The 21,368-nt window shown below is 35.4% G+C and overlaps 1 protein-coding gene across 1 annotated transcript in view; it reads right to left on the reverse strand.

Moving 5' to 3' along the window:
• Positions 1-362: 362 nt before the first annotated feature.
• LOC131056358 (UPF0481 protein At3g47200-like) overlaps positions 363-21,368 on the reverse strand; it is a 66,384-nt gene continuing 45,378 nt past the window's right edge. The window contains exon 3 of the mRNA XM_057990717.2: positions 363-703. Coding sequence (XP_057846700.2) covers positions 363-703 — 341 coding nt within the window. The remainder of the gene's footprint in view (positions 704-21,368) is intronic.

Genomic DNA, 21,368 nt, shown 5'->3' on the forward strand with positions numbered 1-21,368 from the left:
ATACATTTTCCAATATGCATGGCTGAATTTAAACTCAAAACACACAAGAAAATAAATGAAAATGTCACACAGGAACACATATTTAACACTAATACATAATATAATATAATTATATATATATATATATATATATATATATTAATCCCTTGTCTTAATCAAAACTTGAAAAATACATAACTGGTTCAGAAAGAGCCATATGGGGAAAGAACCAGTAAGAAAACCCCCTACCTTTGCTCCAATAGTAAATACAAAAAAGCTAGCCACGTTGGTTGAGATGCTAAAATGCTAGGAGAAAACAACTAGAGGAGAAAAATGCCGGTTGAACCAAAGGCCTAAACAACGTATGAAATTGAACAATGAAATCAGGATTCTTCTGTATTTGAGTCTGGGTCCTCGGTACCGAGATCAGGAGCAACAACTGCATCCAAAATTACCAAGAAATCATTCCTGCAAGCTGCATGGGCCAATGCTTTCTCTTTCTTCCAGGGGTGACGGTCATCATCTGGAATCCACTCTTCTCCACTACCAAGCCCCCAAGAGTTGCCTTCAATGATGTCACAGTTGGCCGTAATACCAAGGTCTTGTCTACCCGAAAGCCCTTCCTCTTGGATATAGGTGCTTCTCCAGGCAGTCGTGAAGCTGGGCAGTATACCAACAATCTTGCAGAGGAACTCAATATTTCTGGTAATAATAGGCCAGGAGGCTATATATTAATATATTATATAATATTATATAATAATAATATATATTAAATATATTATATAATATATCATATATTAGTCATATAATATATTATATACGAATAATATATAATATATTATATTAATTGTTATATAATATATTAAATATTATATATTATATAAATTATTATATATTATATATTATATATTATATATTATATATTATTATAAATATATAATATAATATTAATATTATAATATATCATATAATATATTATATATTATATTATATGATATATTATGATATATAATATATTATATATGAATAATATATCATATATAATTAATATAATATATCATATATAATTAATATAATACATTATATATTATTCATACATAATATATTATATTAATTATTATATAATATATTAAATATTAAATATTATATATTATTTATATAATATATTATATATTATTCATATATATTATATTATATCACGTAAATTATAATATATTATATAATATATAGTATATTATAAATATATTAAATATTATATAATATATAGTATATTATAAATATATTAAATATTATATAATATATAATATATTATATGATATATTATATGATATATTATAATATATAATATAATATATATTTTATTAATATTGGATATCCGATTTGCTTGGGCTTTTGTCATGGCTAGATGTACTGCCATCCAAGCTAAGCAAAAAGTCAACACAGATTTTTCGCGTTTTTGGGCAAGTGGTGAAGGTAATTTTTTTCATATCACCACTTTTTGGTCCCTCATAATCTTGCACATACCCCCTATAGAGATGAAAAATAGAAGAATTGGTCGAAAAGGAAGTTCACTTGGTGTTGGAAGTAGTGAAGTATATTTAGAGAATAAAACAAAGTAGTAGATAGGAGGAGATGTAGGTCCAAGAATTGGTTTGGATGACCAAATAGAGACAAATAAGTGTATAAAAAATGTTTCAAACGATATTTTGCAAAAGACATAAGAGAAGGAAAATATTCTAGAGAAGATAGAGGAGAAGGCACAAAGTCCAAAGAAGGAGAAGAAGAAGAGAAGACAATAGAATAAGTACTTTGTTTGGTGGATAATCTTCTGACCCCTTCAGAAACTCTACATCAAAATTATTGAAGTTGCAATTATAGTTTGAGCCAGTAATCACCTTTGAGATACTTCAGGTGCCTATGACTCAAGGTTAGATGGACCTTAATTGGTTTTCACCCTTGCACATGTTACATTTGGGTGATATTCTTCATCACTTATCACAAAATAAGTTCATCATGTTACGGGTGGAGTGTACAAAATTGATCAATTACATAGTGAAGTTTCTCTATGTGAAACTTCTAGAGGTTGTGCTGGATGACACTTTGAGTGATGTATAGTAGCTACATTTGTTGCTTAATGGTTTAAAAGATCAAGCATCTAACTTGGGAGCAACAATTATGAAGGGCATTGACAAGAGAGTAGAAGAGAAGAGACTGGTGGTTGATTTGACATGACCTATGCTTGTCCATTATTTTAGCCAACCTAATTGATGTTTTCAATAAAGAGGATGATATATAGTGTTTAGAACTTGAGTTATGTTGTGTTGTGTTGTTATTGATGTCCAACTTGTTTGGTGCTTGTCATTGATGTCATAGTCAGTTGTCTATAGATGTGTAGAGTTTGTTTCAAATATTCAGATGTTGTTCAATATTACAATTGGTGTATATGGTTAGGAAATGAATGTTCAGATGTTTATATCTTATTTGGTGGTGATAATTGAGTAAGTATGACATGTTTCCAAAAGAGTACAGTAAAGGAAAGTTCAATAAGCAAGAAAGAGTATGTAATACATCTCAATAGTCGAATGCTTTGCACATTCCTCTAGTTTGTGAATATTTTAATCTATGATTCTAGATATAATGTTAATGTTCTATGTATGTGTTAGACACAATGCACCATTGAGAGGGGGAGGGGGTGATTAAGTGGTTCTTAAATCTTTTCCCTTTAGCAATCCTATGAGATCATATTGGTTATTAGATCTAACTATGAATCGACTTACCTGTTAGTGAGGAAACTAACACAACTGCAAAAACCCACAAGGAAACATTGCATAACACTAGCATATATGAGGAAAACCCAAGATGGGAAAAACCTCGGTGAGCAATGCTGTTGGAGTCTACTACTCCAATCTAGCCTCACAATAGTAAAAAACAAGTACAAGTTTTAGGGAACCAACCCAAGGAGCACCAACCCCTACCTGATTTATGGGCTACAACACAAAGGAGCACCAACCCCTGAATTTAAGGCACCAACCCAAGGAGCTACAACCCCTACACTGAGCTACAAGTCAGCATTCATAATATAGGACAACAAATACAAGGTAGTAATCTAGTTAGAAGTGAATCTTGTAACAACTCAATACAATCTCCCTGCCAGTAAGGTATCTCCTTAGCCTTACTAGTTCTCTCCACACTTTGATTGAATCTTCATCAAATCAGTCACTATCCTACTGGTTCTTCTCTTCTTACTCACTCCTCTCTCTCCTCACTGTTGCTGCTTACCGTTTTACCTTTCTCTTTGCTAGTTCTCGCTTCCTTTAGCACTCTGCTGCTCTCCACCTGTACTATACTTAGTCGGTTCTATGCCTGCCTACTGTGCAGTTTCCTTCACCTTTGCTCTCCCAGTATGGACACTACCAGTTTCACTCTTCTATTGGTTGAACACTTCAATGTTATTCTCCCTCACTCTTACTCTCTTCTCAGGTATCTATTGAGCACTTGGCTATTTTTCTCTTACGTGCAGAAGTAACACTTAGTCACTTGGCAACAACATAATCTTCTTCCTTTTAGTAGCCCCAATCTATCTCTTAGGCTCACGTATTTATAACCCAGACTTCCTGCCAAAAACCAATTCAAACTTGGTGCCTTTGGGTTTTCTCCACTGATCTTGAGACACACTGAATCTAATCAAATCTGAGCAGATCACAGCTTAGAGATGTCTATCTGTACATATCCACCATTTTCATGCCTTCTAGAACACACCTTCCTTCTTCAACAACCTGCAACCATTCTGTCGACTTTTCTCAGTTAATTTAAATGGCCCAGCTGTCTCCTTCACCTACTTCGATCCACACAATCAACCTGTCCTGGATCTTGATCTGCACAACTCTGTAACTCTACCTTGAGCTTTGCAGTTACCATTAATTTTGGATCAATCACAACTACCTCACCGACCTCACTTCACCGACTTGTGCAGGTTTCATCAGCCACTTCATCTTCACGTGGCATCATAGTTGGTATCCACCTCATCACACTACTTTGTCAATTTATCTTGGTCATTGACCACACACTCTACTGGTTCCTCTTCACTTCTGGTTAACTAATCCTTCCAGTATCTCACATTCTACTGGTTCACTCATCATGTCTGCACTTGCTGAGTTGCTGGTGGAACTCCGAAACCAGTCTTCAGACATGTCTATCCAAATCATGCATGTTGGTAATAGATGAGACTCTTCTACACCCGCACCTTGTCCATATTTCTATGATTTCCCATATGATGCTCCTAAATTAGAAACCCTAGGTAGATTTAAAGGATGGTTATCATCTCCATCTTAATTAATGAAATATCTTGTTTGACTTGGAATATTTTATCCTTCACATTTTTTTAATCTTTTTAAATGTTAAGTAAACTTTGAGTGTGACCAGTGCACGGGGGCTTCACTAAATAGGCAATATCATATCACGTGCGTTCATATTGGGGGGTTTAATATCCCAAAAATGAGGGTGCAATATATTGATCATCGGTGAAAATAAGGGGGTTTTAATTCAGGTTATGAAAAAATGCAATATTTTGTGCAAATAGGGGTCTTTTAATTTAGTCTGCGTATCGGGAAGGGGTGGAAAAAAAGGAGTTTAGGGCAATATTTTTTGAAAATAGGGGGATTCTTTAGTATGCCATGAACATAGGGGATATAACCTAGGTTCACTAAGTGAAGCTCTCATGGACCAATGATGCTAACAAGACATGCGCTTTGGTACCACATGGAACTATTTTGACCTAGACCTATGAACTAGTCAGGTCACAAATGGGGGACCTCATCCCCAATTAACAATGTTTGGGCTCAAACCTACCAACACATTAGATCAGTGAAGGCACACTCATGCAATCAAAATGTCCCAATGGGGGTTTGAAATTTCATGGTCACAACAATAAATCCACCATTTAACCAAGACATTATAGGTTGAACCCCATTTTATCCTTCAAATTGTTAGGATTTGTTTTTTTAATTTGTATATCATCCTTATTTGGAAATTCTCTCATGTTCATAAGATTCCTTCCCTTACTTTCTCTTGTTAAATCCCTCACTATGATATACACAAATAATTTTATAATAAATTACTTAAAACAACCAACATATAAGATTTTTTGATGTAACTTATAAGGACCCAAACCTTACTTTAATAAAAACTCTAAGAATTTCATAATATATAGTCTTAGGAGTGAAATGATTAGAAACGCTAAATTTTACAATAGCTTATTTAAAATAAATTTAAATAACTTCAAATTAAAATTGTAAGTGAATGAACAAAAGTTTCTTGCTCAAACCTCAAAAAATAAAAAAAATAATTATTAATTTGATATTTGAAAAGCTAATGTTGTGAAAATCCTAGCTCTTTATAACACATAGGATTTATAAAAATTGATCTCTATAGCACATGCTCTTTAGAAAAATTGAAATGCATTTGATAAGAATAGGAGCACCAATAAAATAGAGCAAATAATTATATTTGTGCTCGATGGTTTTCTACACTTGATTTTTTAGGAGGATTAGAAGAAGGTGGACATTTACTTGGTAATTTGATTCCATTTTATCTACTTATGTGATTTTCTTTGTGTGTAAAAAAGTTATGAGCTTATAATAAAATGTGAGGTGTGGAAAATTATTTAGGGATTTCTTATGGAGATGGAAAATTAAAAAGTTGATGGAGTAAAGTTCTCTTAATAATTATGAGTAATTTTGACTTTCTTTTCTAATATAAAAAATACTAGTTTTTTATACAATATTTCATGCTTACAAAAAATTGGTAATTATTTTCTTTCATTTGTAGCAAAGCTAGATAGAATGCAAACAACATCAAACTTTTTTTTTTTTTTAGAAAAAGGTGGCAGTGCCACTTAATATATTTTATTTATTTATATATTTCTTTTACAAAAGCTAATTCAAAGAGCTCCCGGAGAAAAGAACCAGTAAGAAGAACTCCGATCCTTTCTCTACAATACATAGAAAGGTTGTGAAACTTAAATCTCTCGTATGACAAAAAATACAATATATCTTATAATGTCCAGAATACCGAGTGCCACAAATCATCCCCAAGTATTGAATGTTTTCTGGAATATGTTGAACAAGGTGAAGTCCAAACCAAAACATCACGATAGCTATAAACATTTACATAGCAGTCCACAATCTATCTCACTTATGCATTTATTTAACTTGCAATCCAACAAGCTTCTTAGATTCTCAAATCGACATCCATTCACATCATACAGATACGTCAGAACCACAAGACCCTACACTTATAATACCTCACATACCAATTTTTATCATTATGAAAAAGACCACTGCATAGTCATGTGTAATATTATCTTTTATCCATGTCCTCCAAAATTTTTTCCTTAAGAATTGGATAAGAATCAAGATCACAATTCGGACCCATCATATTAAGTTCCACCTTGGGACTTCCCATATTTTCCAAATGATCTGCAACCCGGTTCCCTTCTCTATACACATGTGAAATGGTAAAGCTTACAAATGTATCAATAAGTATCCATGCTTGTTCAAGTAAATATCTTATCTGCCAATTGTCAATATTTCTCTTTATGTAAGCGTTGATAATAACAACTGAATCACCTTCAATGTGAATATAAGAGATGTTCAATTTTTTTACTAGTAGAATGCCTTCAAGTAAAGCATATGCCTCTACAAAGTTGTTAGTACTTGGTGGAATAGAAGCAGATTTCAAAGCAAAAACACAACCTGTGTGGTCCCTTATGCATACTCCTATCCCTGCAACACCCAAGTTCCCTTTAGAGGAGCCATCAAAATTCAATTTGAAATGCATTGAATCTTGAGGACAATTTTTCACTTTATCTCTATCAATTTTACTAGTTCTCACTCTCGGAAGACAAGGTGATACAGGAATAGAAATACCCTTCCAGCAATTAATAACTTGACCTTCCCAAGAAGTATATTCCCTATTTGGATTGAACTGATTTGAAACATGAGCATTAACCAATTCTGATACTGATTTTTCAATATAATTAAAAACATCAGAAAGAGGAGATGTTTGCTTTCTAAAAATATGCTTATTTCTTTCCCACCAAAGTGACCATACTACTGTGGATGGGATCACTTTCCAAATGCTTGCAAAGAGAGAGGATGAGTATAAGACTAGCCATGAATGGAATAAATCCCATACATTATTTGGAAGAGAGATGCTAAAGGAAAGATTATCAAGAACAAACATCCAACAATAATGAGCAAAATCACATTGGAGGAGGAGATGATCTAATGTTTCACTGTGCTCACCACAAAGTACACAAGCAAATGGATGTGCAATATTCAATTTATCAAGTCTCTCACTGGTGATTATTCTCTTGTGTAGAGAAAGCCAAGCAAACATCCCTGCCTTGGGAAGAACACTATTGTTCCAACAAAAATGATAAGCTCTTTGTGAATATGATTGAACATACATATGATGAATTGCCTTATACCCTTCGTTGATAGAGTACTTTCCGTTCTTCACAGGGGACCATATCAATTTTTCCAAACCATTAGAGATAAAAATAATGCGGTTCTTGAGAATCAAAGAAAATTTTACCTTTGGACTTGGGGAGATTGGGAGTAGAGTTGGCTTCTTTCAAATGACACAATTTGAAGGCTTCTCAAGATCATCTATGTAATCATAAAGGTGAGAACCCCATTGAGCAATAAATATAGGGATCACATCTACTAGAGATTCCTCAAGATTAAGAGGGGGGAGACCACTCCATGAATCAGACCAAAATTTGACATCTTTGCCATTATGTACTTGCCAAGATATATATCTAGCAATTCCTAGAAGCCATCATGAAGTTCGAAATTGTAGACCCTGATGGAGGATCAAGGATAGTAAATATACGTGATGGGGTAGGAGTGTCTAAATAATTTTCTTGCATAATTTGACACCACAAAGCATGTGGTTTGACATAAATATTCCAAACCAACTTTCCCCCAAAGGCCTTATTCCTTTTTGAAAGATAGTGCAGACCAACCCCGCCCATAGATTTGCTTGGAGTCATTTTGTTAAGAGATACAAGCAGGATCTTTTTATCTTCTAAAAATTTCAAATAATTTTCTCGATATGGGAAACAATAGATTTTGGGGCTTGAAGGACTGAAATGTAATAGTTTGGAATTGTAGCCAAAATAGTTTTGACAAGAAGGATTTTGCCTGACAGAGATAATCATCTAGCTTTCCACACAAAAATTCTTCTTTTTAATCTGTCAATCACAAAATTCCAAAAAGAAGGTTTCCCTTCTCCCATAAAGAAAGGGATACCCAAGTACGATGATGGAAGATAATCTACTGGAAAGTCCAATGTCTGGATAATGCTATTAGGCACCATTTCAGAAGTATTGAATATGAATAATTTAGATTTCTGAGTACTGATTTTCTGCCCAGATCTGAAAGTATATATGTCCAACATTTTCTTAATATGCCTTGCTTCTTGAATATTGGAACAACCAAATAAAAGTGTATCATCTACAAATAAAGTGTGAGTGATAGAAATTGAGGTATTAGGGATGCATACCCCCTTCCAAAGACCTAGACTCAACTGCTTATTGACCAATCTGCTTAAAGCTTCTACCATGATAATGAAGAGATAAGGTGATAGTGGGTCACCTTGTCAAACTCCTTGAGTGGCTCAAAAAAAACTAGAAGGATTACCATTAACAATAACTGAAAAATGTGCCCCAGAGAGGCAATTTTTGATCCATTTGCACCACTTATCTGAAAAGCCAAACTTTTTAAGCACTCTCAAAAGAAAAGACCAACATACTTTATCATATGCTTTCAACATGTCTAATTTAGCTATGAAAGCAGGGGATTGTGAGGAGTTAATTGAGTGCAAAAATTCATGGGACACAAGCACACCTTCCGATGTTTCCCTACCAGGAACAAAACCTCCTCGTTGAAGAGATATTACTTTAGGTATTAAGGATTTTAACCAGAGGTAGATAGCTTTTGTGACAATATTATACATTGTATTACACAAGGAGATAGGCCTAAAGTCTGCAAAAGATTGAAGGTTATTGGATTTGGGGATAAGAGCAAGATGGGTTAAATTGAAGTTCTTGAGAATAAAAGCTTTTTGTTTTGACTCCTCCAAAGCCGTTAAAAGATCAAAGCTTAAAATGTCCCAACACTTTTGAAAGAATAGTATGGTGAAACCGTCAGGGCCTAGAGACTTGTCAGGAGCCATCGAAACTACCACCTCTTGTAATTTAGCAAGAGAGAAAGGTTGCATCAGATAATCATTATCACGCTGTGAAATTAGACAAGGGATGGAATCTAGAAATATCTTGACACTAGACTCCTCAGGAACAAAAGGAAGGGAGGGAGCAAGAAGATTTTTATAGAAGAGTTTACCCTCTTCCCTAATTTTTTGTTCATTAGTTAATTTTACCCCCAAAGAAGAGGCATTTATAGAAAAGATAGTAGATGTAGCTTGCTTAATCTTTGTAGATGCCTGGACGAACTTAGTATTTTTGTCCCCTTCTTTTAGCCATAGCTCCCTTGATTTTTGTCTCCAATACTCCTCTCTAGAGCACAATTCTTCCCAGTAACTTTGTAAATGCTTCTGCTTTGAGAAGGTTTTTGGATTAATCCTAGTAGAAAAGATAAGTTCATTGACGTCTTTTAATTCCTTCTCTACATTTGATTTCTCTGCAAAGATATTTTTGAATACTTCCCTATTCCAGACTTTGATATTTGCTTTTACAAACTACATTTTCATATAAAGTTGAAACATTTTGTTCCCCCTACAGAAGGGGGCACTTACCCACCATTGATGAAGTAGAGCATGAAAGTGTGGGTGCCAAAACCACATTCTTTCAAACTTAAAAGAAGGTCTATGATGAGAAGCTTAAAGTTTATCCAAGCATAATGAGATAGGAAAATGGTCAGATCCAGAGAACGATATAATTTTAGAGCTGAAAGTATATTTCTGAAGGATCCATTCATATGAAGTGAAAAAGCTATCCAATCTACTTTCAATTTGAAGGGAAGTTCTCCGGTTTGTCCATGTAAATTGACCATTTGAAGGTGAAATGTTAGAAAGGGCATTATCAGACATAAAATATCTAAAGTCTTTAATCACCTTATACACAGTAGGATTGCCTCCTTGTTTCTCATCTTGAGACAAGATGGCATTAAAATCACCTCCTAATATGATTTTCTGAACTCCTTGCTATTGGATCTGACAAGATAAAGTATGCAAAAGAGCATGTTTGTCTTGAGGATCTATTGGACCATAGATATTAAAGAGAACAAAGGATAAATCAAAATTTTCAATAAGAATAAGATGTCAATTTGTCCCTTGGTTCAAAGTATCATGGCACAACAAGAAGTAAGATTCAGTGTTATTATCTACTGTTGAGGCAGAATATATAGCAGTTGCTACATGTTGCTCACAAGTGCTATGGATGAAGAAAACATTGAAGGACATATAGGTGAAGATCCCAGATCCTATTCCAATCTGATGTGATAACTCAAGTGCAATCAACATCTCCAAGATTCCAGTAATGCACTCATGAACATAGCACATTGCATTCAAGTAGATCACTTCTTGAGGGAGAAGGTAGTAGACAAGGAGGTCATAGTAGAATATGTTCCAACTCGTGAACAAATTGCTGACATATTTACCAAGCCACTTCCCTTGGGCCCATTTGAGTACTTGAGACCAAAGATGGGAGTTGTCCCACCATCTGGCATCACTTAAATGCATAAGAGGATGCATGATTCAGGGGGAGTCAACCATTGTTACTATCTCATAACTCTTGAGTCATGAAGCATGGACACATGGGGAGAGTGTGTCTTAATTGGATGTAGTCAAGGGAGAGATTATTGGTGTCAGCCTAAGGTTCTGTTTGCCGTTGCTATCAAAGGGGAAGAGATTCCAAAAAAGGCAATGTTGACATCAATGCCTGTAGACACCTAAAAATGGTCAACGCTTGCGGAGTCATACTTTAACATTTGCGCATTGCCTCATTTTAGGTTTTTGCGTCGCATTAAAATTTCTCCTATGTCACGCACTTGGCTTTTATCGTTTGCGAGCATTGAGTCATTCTTCTGCATTCTTCATCTGTCTCGCTTTCGAATTTGGTCTTGTCGACAACAATCTTCAGTCATGATTTTGGTCGATCTTTGTCCTTGTCAATCTTGTCATATTGCGATCGATTCGTCATCGATCCTTGTCCTTTTCAATCGTGTCAATTTGGATCAATTTGTCATTGTTCCTCGTCAATTGGCGCATTTTCTCAATCAAATCATTTATCACATTGGTCATTTATCAATCCAAAATCAAATCGAATCGAGTCAATTATCTTTCATCAAGACCTAATTCATCTTCTAGGGTTTCATGATTTAATCATTTAACCTTGTGTGTGTCATTTCCTCCTTTAGGATTAATAAATTATTTATTTATCCTAAGTCTTCTCATTGCAATTAAATGTTCATTTAATTGGCTAATTATTCCTCTTTGTGAATTAATTAATAAATGACAAATTATTAATTAATTTACCTAATTTCTAATTTCCATCAATTTCTCAATTTCTTAAATTCTTAATTCTTAATTTCCTAATTTTCCTAATTTCTTAATTTTCTAATTCCTAATTTCAATTTCCTCCTATTTCTCTCCTAAATTCATGGAAATGACATGTCAATTTGTCATAATTGACAATCAATCAATTTTGACATAGAAGTTGTCATAATTTGTCATAAATTATCAATCAACAAATTTTGCATAGAAAGTGCATAATTTGTCATAATTTGTCATAATTGACATAATTGATTTGCAATTTCCATTTGAATTGAATCATGCTAATCTTGTCATCTCTCCAATTCTTCTATAAATTGGATGATCTTCATCAATCAAGGCGAATAATCCTTAATCAGACTATCGAATTTATGCTTCTAGTACTCTTGATCAAAAATCCCGTCTACTTCCTTTCAATTGTGTGTGCACTTGTAGGTGAGATCCACAACCAAACCATTTGAAGAGGAAAGAAGAACAATGGAGCCGCATGAAGGAGCATTCAAATCTGCTATTGGTTTGCATATGTCTTTACTTGTGAATGTTTTTATTTCATGTCTCTATTGAATGTGTCTTAGGATAGATTCATTGCAATGACTTCTTGTGATTGAGCTATTATGTTTATCTTGTTTGTGATGATTTCCTATTTCCTAACGTACATTAATTGGTGAACCCGACGTGAACACTAACCTTCTAACCTCTTTATGGTGTTTTGAGTTCTCTCAAGTTGATTTGCAAGCCAAAAAAACCCAAAAACAGGGACGTGCAGGGTTTTCTGGAGACTTCTGCGCCTCTGTCCTACATCCTGCGCCTATGTTGAGCATTCTGCACCTGTGTTGAAGACATTCTGTGCTTGTATCCTACATCCTATGCCTGTGTTGAGCATTCTGCGCCTATGTTGAAGACATTCTGCGCTTGTGTCCTGCATTCTGCGCCTGTGTCATGGGTTCTGGGCCTGTGTAAAGTCCAGAACAGGGGTAAAAATGCAGTGTTTTATTTGAAATTTGTTTAGTTTTTGCATTCTATTTTCTGTGCTTTGGATTTTGGTACTAATTATCTGTGCAAAATCTTGGCATATGCATGGCAAAGACAATAAATCAAACTACTAACATGTGTTATGCAAAATCGATAGTCAAAGACAACAAATCAAACTTCTAACTTGGGGTTTTTGTAGGTTGCCTTGGAGAAACAACTAAACCTTGTGTTTGCAATTAATTTCTAGGCACTTAGTGATTTTTAAATAGGTTGTAATGAACGTGTTTGTGCCTTGATTGTTGAGTGTGACATTGGAGTAGGAGAGTATGCTCTCATCCTTCTTAGGGTGATCAGAAATCTAGATCTTCGATACCATACTCATGTCTTTGATTGTTTGTCTCCTTTAGAGGGCCTGCCTTCCCGACCACTTTGCTTTTGCAAGCAAGTGATAATCATGAGAAGGGAATGACCCAAAGTGAGTACGGCTATAATTCCTTGGCATTCTAACTCACTATAAAAAAATACCCGATGAGCGAAAGCTTTGAAGGAAGTATTACGTGGGAATTGCAGTTACTTGGGAAGTGATGACCCTTGGACTCTTTCTCATATCAACATCTAAGTAGGGCCTCTTGGTCTAAATCATGCTTGCGTGACTACATTTGTTTGGTATCTTGATGGGCTTAATGTCTTAATCACGCTTGCGTGACATCAAGGAGTAATTCTTAACAGAAATCCTTACTAAACACCTTGTTTTTAGAGGCCAAAAACCCTTCTAGTTGCTTGAGAAGGACAAATTCAGATACTTGGAAGAGATACTAAGTTCGCCATGGGGAGATTTCCATGGGGACTGATGCTTGGCTGCCCTGAGAAGTGAGTGCCATGGAGGGGAGCCCGTGGGGTCAAGCATCTATGTATTCTCCTTGAATCCCATAATGAGTCTACCTCTCAAGTACCTAATGTCCTTGCCTACCATAAGAAATGTGGGAATGAGCATGATTGTCTTGAGTCTATGTTAAAATATCTTGTATTCTTTGCTTGTCAAAAGTTGAATTGTATCTCATTTCAAGAACAAAACAAATTGATCCAACATAAGGTCAAACACAAGAACATTTCATCCAACAAACTTCAAAACACCTTCAAACATGGTTATAAAACATTGTTCAAAATCTTGTCTCAACATTCATGTCACTTACATTTAGGTTCATCCTAGGTTGCATTTTGCAAAGTTCATTGTCAAGTACCAAGGTTAGGTTTCACCTAGGTCATACTCCTTTGCATATCAATAAGGGTCATCCATTTGCATGTGTCCTCTTGCATTAAAGTCATACCATTTTCATACATTCATATTTGCATACCCTAGGTCTCTTCATTAAGCTTGGGTCATTATCATATCATATTAGGGTCATTTGCATAGTAATTGTCCCTTTGCATATAGTGCCAAAACTAGGTTTTGCCATACTTGAGTAATCCAAATCTTTGATAAACCCTAAGTCATTGTTAAGAAGTCTAGACCCTGTCAAACCTTTTCTTTTTATGTCATTATTGTCATTTGATCAAACCTAGCTTAGTATCCAAGCATATAGGGGAGACTTTGTCATTTGTCCTTTTGTCACTTGGTCCTTTTGTCCTTTGAGGTCTAGACATCATTTCAATTTCCTAAGGGTCTCTTTTAGATTTGCATTCCAAAAAGTTTGTCAAAATCTTGAAAAACAACCAAAAATATAGATTGCATGCTCGTCTATCTAGTTTGCATTTAGTTGCATATCATACATTATCTTTGAAAAATTCCAAAAATATTGCATTTTCATAGTGACATGTCTATTGAAACAAGGTTCCAAGCACCAATGATGCACCAAAGTTTGACATATCAACCAACAATGCAATCACAATTATATCAAACCCAACAACAAGGCAATATCGATCAAACTTTTTATGATGAAACAAGTCTCCAAATACAAAAACTAGAGGAGAAACTAGTTCAAGAAAATGAGATTTTGGAACAAAGAGTGAAAAACATTGCGAAGAATAGATCACAAATGTCCAAAATGTTTCAAAAACTTCCAGGTCAAAATCCAAATATTGAGCCAATTGATGTAAGGTCTCTTATTGAATGATCAGACATACCAGATCTCCTCTCCCAAATAGAGATGATGAAACAATTTCAAGAAAAGAGACAACATCAATTTCAACATTATGTGCCTCCACAACAAGAACAAGAAGGTGTTTACTATCAATCTGATTTTCAACCAATAAAACCAATGGTTCAACCAATTGTCCAACATATTCAACCAACGCAATCAATGGTCCAATTTCAACAATACATCCAACCAACTATACAATGTCAACAAATAGTTCAACCAATGGTGGAATATCAACAAGTTCAATCAACATATCAATGTCAACAACAACAACCAAACATTCAAAAACAAAGGTTGCAGAACACACCAAGCCAAGTTTCAAACATGTTGGAACAATTGAACCAAGTCCAATATCAAAACATGACATCAAATCAAAAACAAGTTCAAATTCCAGATCCAATCATGTCAAAACCTCAAAAGAAAGGTGGCTTTATTGCAATGCTCTTAAGGAAACTACCAAGTGAGTTCTTTGAGGAAGATCAAGATAATACACTTATGTCTAGCAATGCCTCATCCCCTCACAAGCAAATTGACTCTCCAGTGGCATCTATCCCTACACCTTTAGAAGTTTCACAAGAACCTTCCATATTGTCCTCATCAAACAATACACCCAAGGATGCAATTAGCCAAGGGCTATCCATAATTGATTGCCAAGATAATCCAATTCATGATGCACATCCTTGTCATGTTTCAGAAATACAAGACCCAATGCCACCATGCACTTTATTGCCATTACCTATTTTAGAGGACCCCATTCGAAGTCCCTCTTCCTCATGTTTAAGCATTGATTCCTTGCTAGAATCCATCACAAATGTTCAAAGTGCATTTCCTTCATGCCAAACCATTGATCCCTTGTCAGAATCCTCCATGCATATCAAAAGTCCAACCTCATGTCAAGAGGATAATTTAGAGCATGAAGAAACATGTCCTAAAGAAAATCAAGATCAAGATCCTGAAACTTTATCATCCCATCCAATTGTTGACCAAGACCCCATGTTCCCAGACACTCATGATGATTCCCATATTCTTGTCCATCCTATCCAAAATCCTATTGACACTCCATTCCCTGAGCAAGATCAAGATATCCTAGTTCATCCAATCCCAAACGATCCCCTTCCATTTCATGAACACAATGCCCTTTCAAATCCCATTGACATTCCAGATATCCCTTCCATCCTTTCCGATGATCCCATTAAAAGTCAAGAACAAAACACCTTTAAAGAGGATTCCAACGATCTTTCTCCTTCTCAAGATCAAATTATTCCTTTAAATCCTCAACAAGATCCTTTTGTTCCTCCATCTCCTTGTCCTAATGCTCCATATACACTCCAAGATCGTATTTCTTGTGATGATCCCATTATTCCTCCCATTCCATCTCTCGAAGAGCCTATCATTGAACCATGTCCACTACACAATCCTAGTCCCTCTCATGATCCTAATCCCCCTCATGATTCTAATGTGTCAGTGCAAGATGTTCATGAACCCTCGATATGCATAATGGGTTCTTCCACTTTGGTGCAATCCGATCCACTTCAAGATCTCATTATTTCTCTCATATCATATCCACCTCATAATGGACTCGCGTCTTCTTCTCAAAGAAAAGAGTATCCTACAAGTCAATATATTCATAAAGGAAAAGGAGTAGACCTTCATGAGAAAGAACCCCTTCGTATCAAAGAATATACTAATGGTCATGGCTACAAAGCTCACACTCAAGGCATTGGTATCCCTTCAAAGTCAAAATCCAAATGTCCACCTTCCCCATCATCGCTTCCATCCATTCTAGGTCCCTATATCCCTCCATCTCCTATGCAACATCAGCAAAGGAACACATCTTGGAGAACCTTCCATCCATCCCACATGCCTCCATATCATTCCCATCCACATCAACATTCATTCCCTCTTCCAAACAATTTGGATGCCAAGTATAAAAGTCATAAGTCTAGAAATCCACATGTATTCAAGGATCAACATGTCAAAGCAAAGGAAAATATGATCTATAAAGAAAAAGAAATATCCAAAAGGCCACAAAGGCCCACTGAGAAAAATAAAGCAAAGTTAAAATATATATGAATTCCTAAATCCCTTGTGCAAGCAATGCACTCCAAGGAACCACAAAAGCATGAAAAATCAAAAACCATGTGGATCCCTAAGCAACTCCTTGAAGCACAAAGTCCTAAAGAAACATCCAAAGTGGCATCTAAAATTGCTATTCCTCCATCCAAACCTTCCAAGTCTATTCCTCCATCACCTTCTTCATCCATTTTGGGCCCTTATGTCCCAAAATCCCTAGCTATTCCTTCATCAAAATCTCAATATCCAAGATCCATTTTTCCTCCATCAGTCCATCACCCCTCAAGGTGTGTGCCAATGTTGATCTTGCCTTCATTTCCATCCACTGAAGCCCAATTCTTCCAATACCCTATCCATTAACCAATGCATATTTTCCATCCTTTGATCCCTTTGATCCCATCCTTTGCATAAAACTTTGCCTTAGTTTCATCTCTTTTTCCATGTCCTTATCCTACCAACATCTTTGAGCATACTTTTAAAAGTCATGGTCCATTTTTTTTTCAAGGATACTATCCAAAAAAAAAAAGACGCTTGAGTCCTTCTTCCATCCCCTATCATGTGTCCATCTTCTATTGAAAAAGTCAAAAATACAAAAAAAAAAAAAAAAAAATTGAAAAAAAAAAGACAAAAAAAAGAAGAAAAAGAAAAGAAAAAAAGTAAAGCAAAAATAATTTGTCCACTGGTGAAAACCTGGCAAACAGGCGCCTTGGGCAAGTACCGTGATGAAAACCTGGCAAACAGGTGTCATGTGTAATTTATGAACTTCTTGCACACCACACTTGGGGGCAGGTTTCCTCCTTTATATCCTATTGCCCTTCATTATCCTATCGAACCCCTGTCATTACCCTTCATATCCTATTGTCCCTCATATCCATTTCCTCTTTCCACCTTTGATCTTGACAAGGCTAACGATCTTCATGAGCATCATGCATCTTGTTTGCAGCTTTCAATCTATCATAGCTTTTGGTATTTATCCATTTGCTTATTATAACCTTTCATCCATATTCCCTGTCTTATTGCAACTTTCTGCCACTATCCCTTAGCCAATCCCAACCTTTAGTCCATGACCCTTATCCATTCTTGGCCTTGCTTATCCTATCCATTTCTTATCACTATCCATACACTCTGTTTTATTCCTTGATCTTGATCTGACATAAGGACGCAAAATTTAAACATAGTTTGAAAAACCTCTTGACATGTCCCTCATGCCATGTCACTGATTTACATTGTCATATCCAGTCTCTTGTCCCATCGTGCAATAGCCCTTGAAAATTGCATCTGCATTGTCTCCATAATAAAATGCTTTTGTCTTCCCTCTATCCACCATCATTTCAGCAAGCCTATTTATTCACTTGTCATATGCCTTGCCTTGCTAGACACTGGGGGCAAAAGATCATAAAAATTGTAAAATGTTTTGAAATAATCCAAAAAAATCAAATAATGTCCTGAAATAATCCAAAAAAATCAAAAAATGTCTTGAAAAAATATCTAAAAATTGAAAAATGAAAATCCCTAAAAATCATAAAAAGTCTTGAAAAAAATGAACACAAATTTTTTTTCAAAACATTAAAATCCAAAAACACGCATTTTGCAATAAATGATCCCTTTTGTGCATAAGAAAAATCACTGAGCATCCCTCCAACGACACGCAATCACACGCTGTGCTTTAATGAAATCATGCATGAACAGATGAACTTTTTCCATCAAACCAGACATTCAAACTGATCAAAATTGTCTTATCAATCGAACGTTACCATCAAAATCATTCATCCTTGGCACACTATCATGAGTCTTATACAGGGTGTGGTATACTCGAAACCAGACTGTGTCCTGTCTTAGACGGGGTACCACATTCCCTGAAACCAGACAGCATGATCGTCCTATCCACACTTTCAACTTTTGACAATGAAGATCAAGATGTTTGTTTGATTTGTTGGAATTTGTGCATCTTATCTTTTTATTGATTTATCTTCGATCATGTTCCTATGTTGCTCAATGATGTCACTGAGTGATTTAGAGTGACCGGGATGGATCATGGTCCCTTTCTTTTTTTTGTGATTGTTGTTTATCTGTGATGTGTCTGTCTTTTGCAAAAAGGGTTGCATTTCAGCTCTGGCCTTCAATGTCATGATGCTACGCATCCATTTTGCTACATAAAAATAAAGGTTCTCACCTACAAAGTGCATTACTGAAAGCAAGTTTTTCTTCATCTCTAACTATCCTCTGTCTAATTTCTTCTTACTAACATTTCTTCCGTCAGTCTTGGCAGTCCGTTCGATCCTATCGTCTCCTATCATTCTTATCGATCAATTGGCCTCTTTTCTGGATGTTTCTGGCCAATTCCTCGAGGGGGCATGCATATGTCATTGTCATTGTCTGGGGCATTTTCATTATTGTTCTTTGAAACAACGCTTAAAATCGCATTGTCTCAAAGAGGGGCAAAATGTAGACACCTAAAAATGGTCAACGCTTGTGGAGTCATACTTTAACGTTTGCGCATTGCCTCATTTTAGGTTTTTGCGTCGCATTAACATTTCTCCTATGTCACGCACTTGGTTTTTATCATTTGTGAGCATTGAGTCATTCTTCTGCATTCTTCATCTGTCTCACTTTCAAATTTGGTCTTGTCGACAACAATCTTCAGTCATGATTTTGGTCGATCTTTGTCCTTGTCAATCTTGTCATATTGCGATCGATTCGTCATCGATCCTTGTCCTTTTCAATCGTGTCAATTTGGATCAATTTTTCATTGTTCCTCGTCAATTGGTGCATTTTCTCAATCAAATCATTTATCACATTGGCCATTTATCAATCCAAAATCAAATCGAATCGAGTCAATTATCTTTCATCAAGACCTAATTCATCTTCTAGGGTTTCATGATTTAATCATTTAACCTTGTGTGTGTCATTTCCTCCTTTAGGATTAATAAATTATTTATTTATCCTAAGTCTTCTCATTGCAATTAAATGTTCATTTAATTGGCTAATTATTCCTCTTTGTGAATTAATTAATAATGACAAATTATTAATTAATTTACCTAATTTCTAATTTCCATCAATTTCTCAATTTCTTAAATTCTTAATTCTTAATTTCCTAATTTTCCTAATTTCTTAATTTTCTAATTCCTAATTTCAATTTCCTCCTATTTCTCTCCTAAATTCATGGAAATGACATGTCAATTTGTCATAATTGACAATCAATCAATTTTAACATAGAAGTTGTCATAATTTGTCATAAATTATCAATCAACAAATTTTGCATAGAAAGTGCATAATTTGTCATAATTGACATAATTGATTTGCAATTTCCATTTGAATTGAATCATGCTAATCTTGTCATCTCTCCAATTCTTCTATAAATTGGATGATCTTCATCAATCAAGGTGAATAATCCTTAATCAGACTATCGAATTTGAAGGATGGCTTCCTGGTTGTGATGAAGAGGTAGAATATTAAAATAATCAGAAACCACTAGAGGTGAAGATGTTCTACCGGTGTTGTGTGCACTATTGGTTAGCAGAAGGAGAAGGTCTCACTGGTAAGGGATTGTGCTAGTATGAGTTTGTTGAATGTTCAAGTGCAAACTGATCTTGTGTCGGTGAGCTAAGTGTATGACCAATGTGATGCCATGTGGAGCTAAGGTGGAAAGCATGCAGAGGTCGGTGATGTTTCCATCGACATGGTTGTTGGAACAGTTAGTCGACATTAATGAAACAACCACAAATCATGAGATGATAATAGATTGATGCGGATTGAGGAAGAAAGAGTGACAGAGAAAGATCAGGGAGTTGTTGGCACTTGGATCCAAGCAAAGAAATCAGATTGCAAGAGGACCTCGAGAAGAAAATAATGGGGTCGTAAATGAGTCGACAGCTTTCAAGGCCGAAAATCATGGTCGGGTTGCTATCTTTAGCAAATATGCATTGGATAATGGAAAATGCATACAAATGCATTCCTCCAATGCAAATGATCGATCCAAGGTAGATTGGATCATATCTGATGCAGATTTGGTCGGGTGAAGGGAACCCTAACCTCCCTTAGTTTGAATTTATTTTTGGCGGGAAAGCTCAAGATTAAATATGATGACTTGAGACTACGATCGCTGCTGTTGTAGAGTGAAGGTAAGTGTGAAATTGTTGTCTGAGAGCTAAAGAGATAAACACTTGAAGTGTTTATGAGAAGAAGACTATATCGGTAAGGAGAAGCAGGGTAAACTGGTGTAAGAAAAAAACCGACAGAGTCAGCATAGGATGCAGAGGTGAAAATTTGAAGGAAGCAACACCTGATAAAGAGTGATCAGTGTGAGTTGAATTAAAAAGATATTAAGAAAGGAGACTTAACAAAGTCAGAATCAATAGAAAAGAAAAGTTTTAGTGTGTGGAGGAAGCACAGATAGGTAAAGGTTGAAACCGATTGAGCAGAATTTTGTAAGGTTGCAAAACTTCTTTTGTAACAGGGATCTCATTTGTATAACTGTTTTATATTGTTTTCACTAAGTTGATGCTTAGTGCAAGGGTTGTAGCTCCTTTAGGTTGTGACCTATAGATTATGCAGGGGTTGGTGCTCCTTTGAATCAGTGCTCATAAATCAAGGGTTGGTGACCTAAAATTGTGATCAGATATTTTACATCAT

Source organism: Cryptomeria japonica, chromosome 7, assembly GCF_030272615.1.
Source record: "Cryptomeria japonica chromosome 7, Sugi_1.0, whole genome shotgun sequence".
Classification (NCBI taxonomy): Eukaryota; Viridiplantae; Streptophyta; class Pinopsida; order Cupressales; family Cupressaceae; genus Cryptomeria; species Cryptomeria japonica.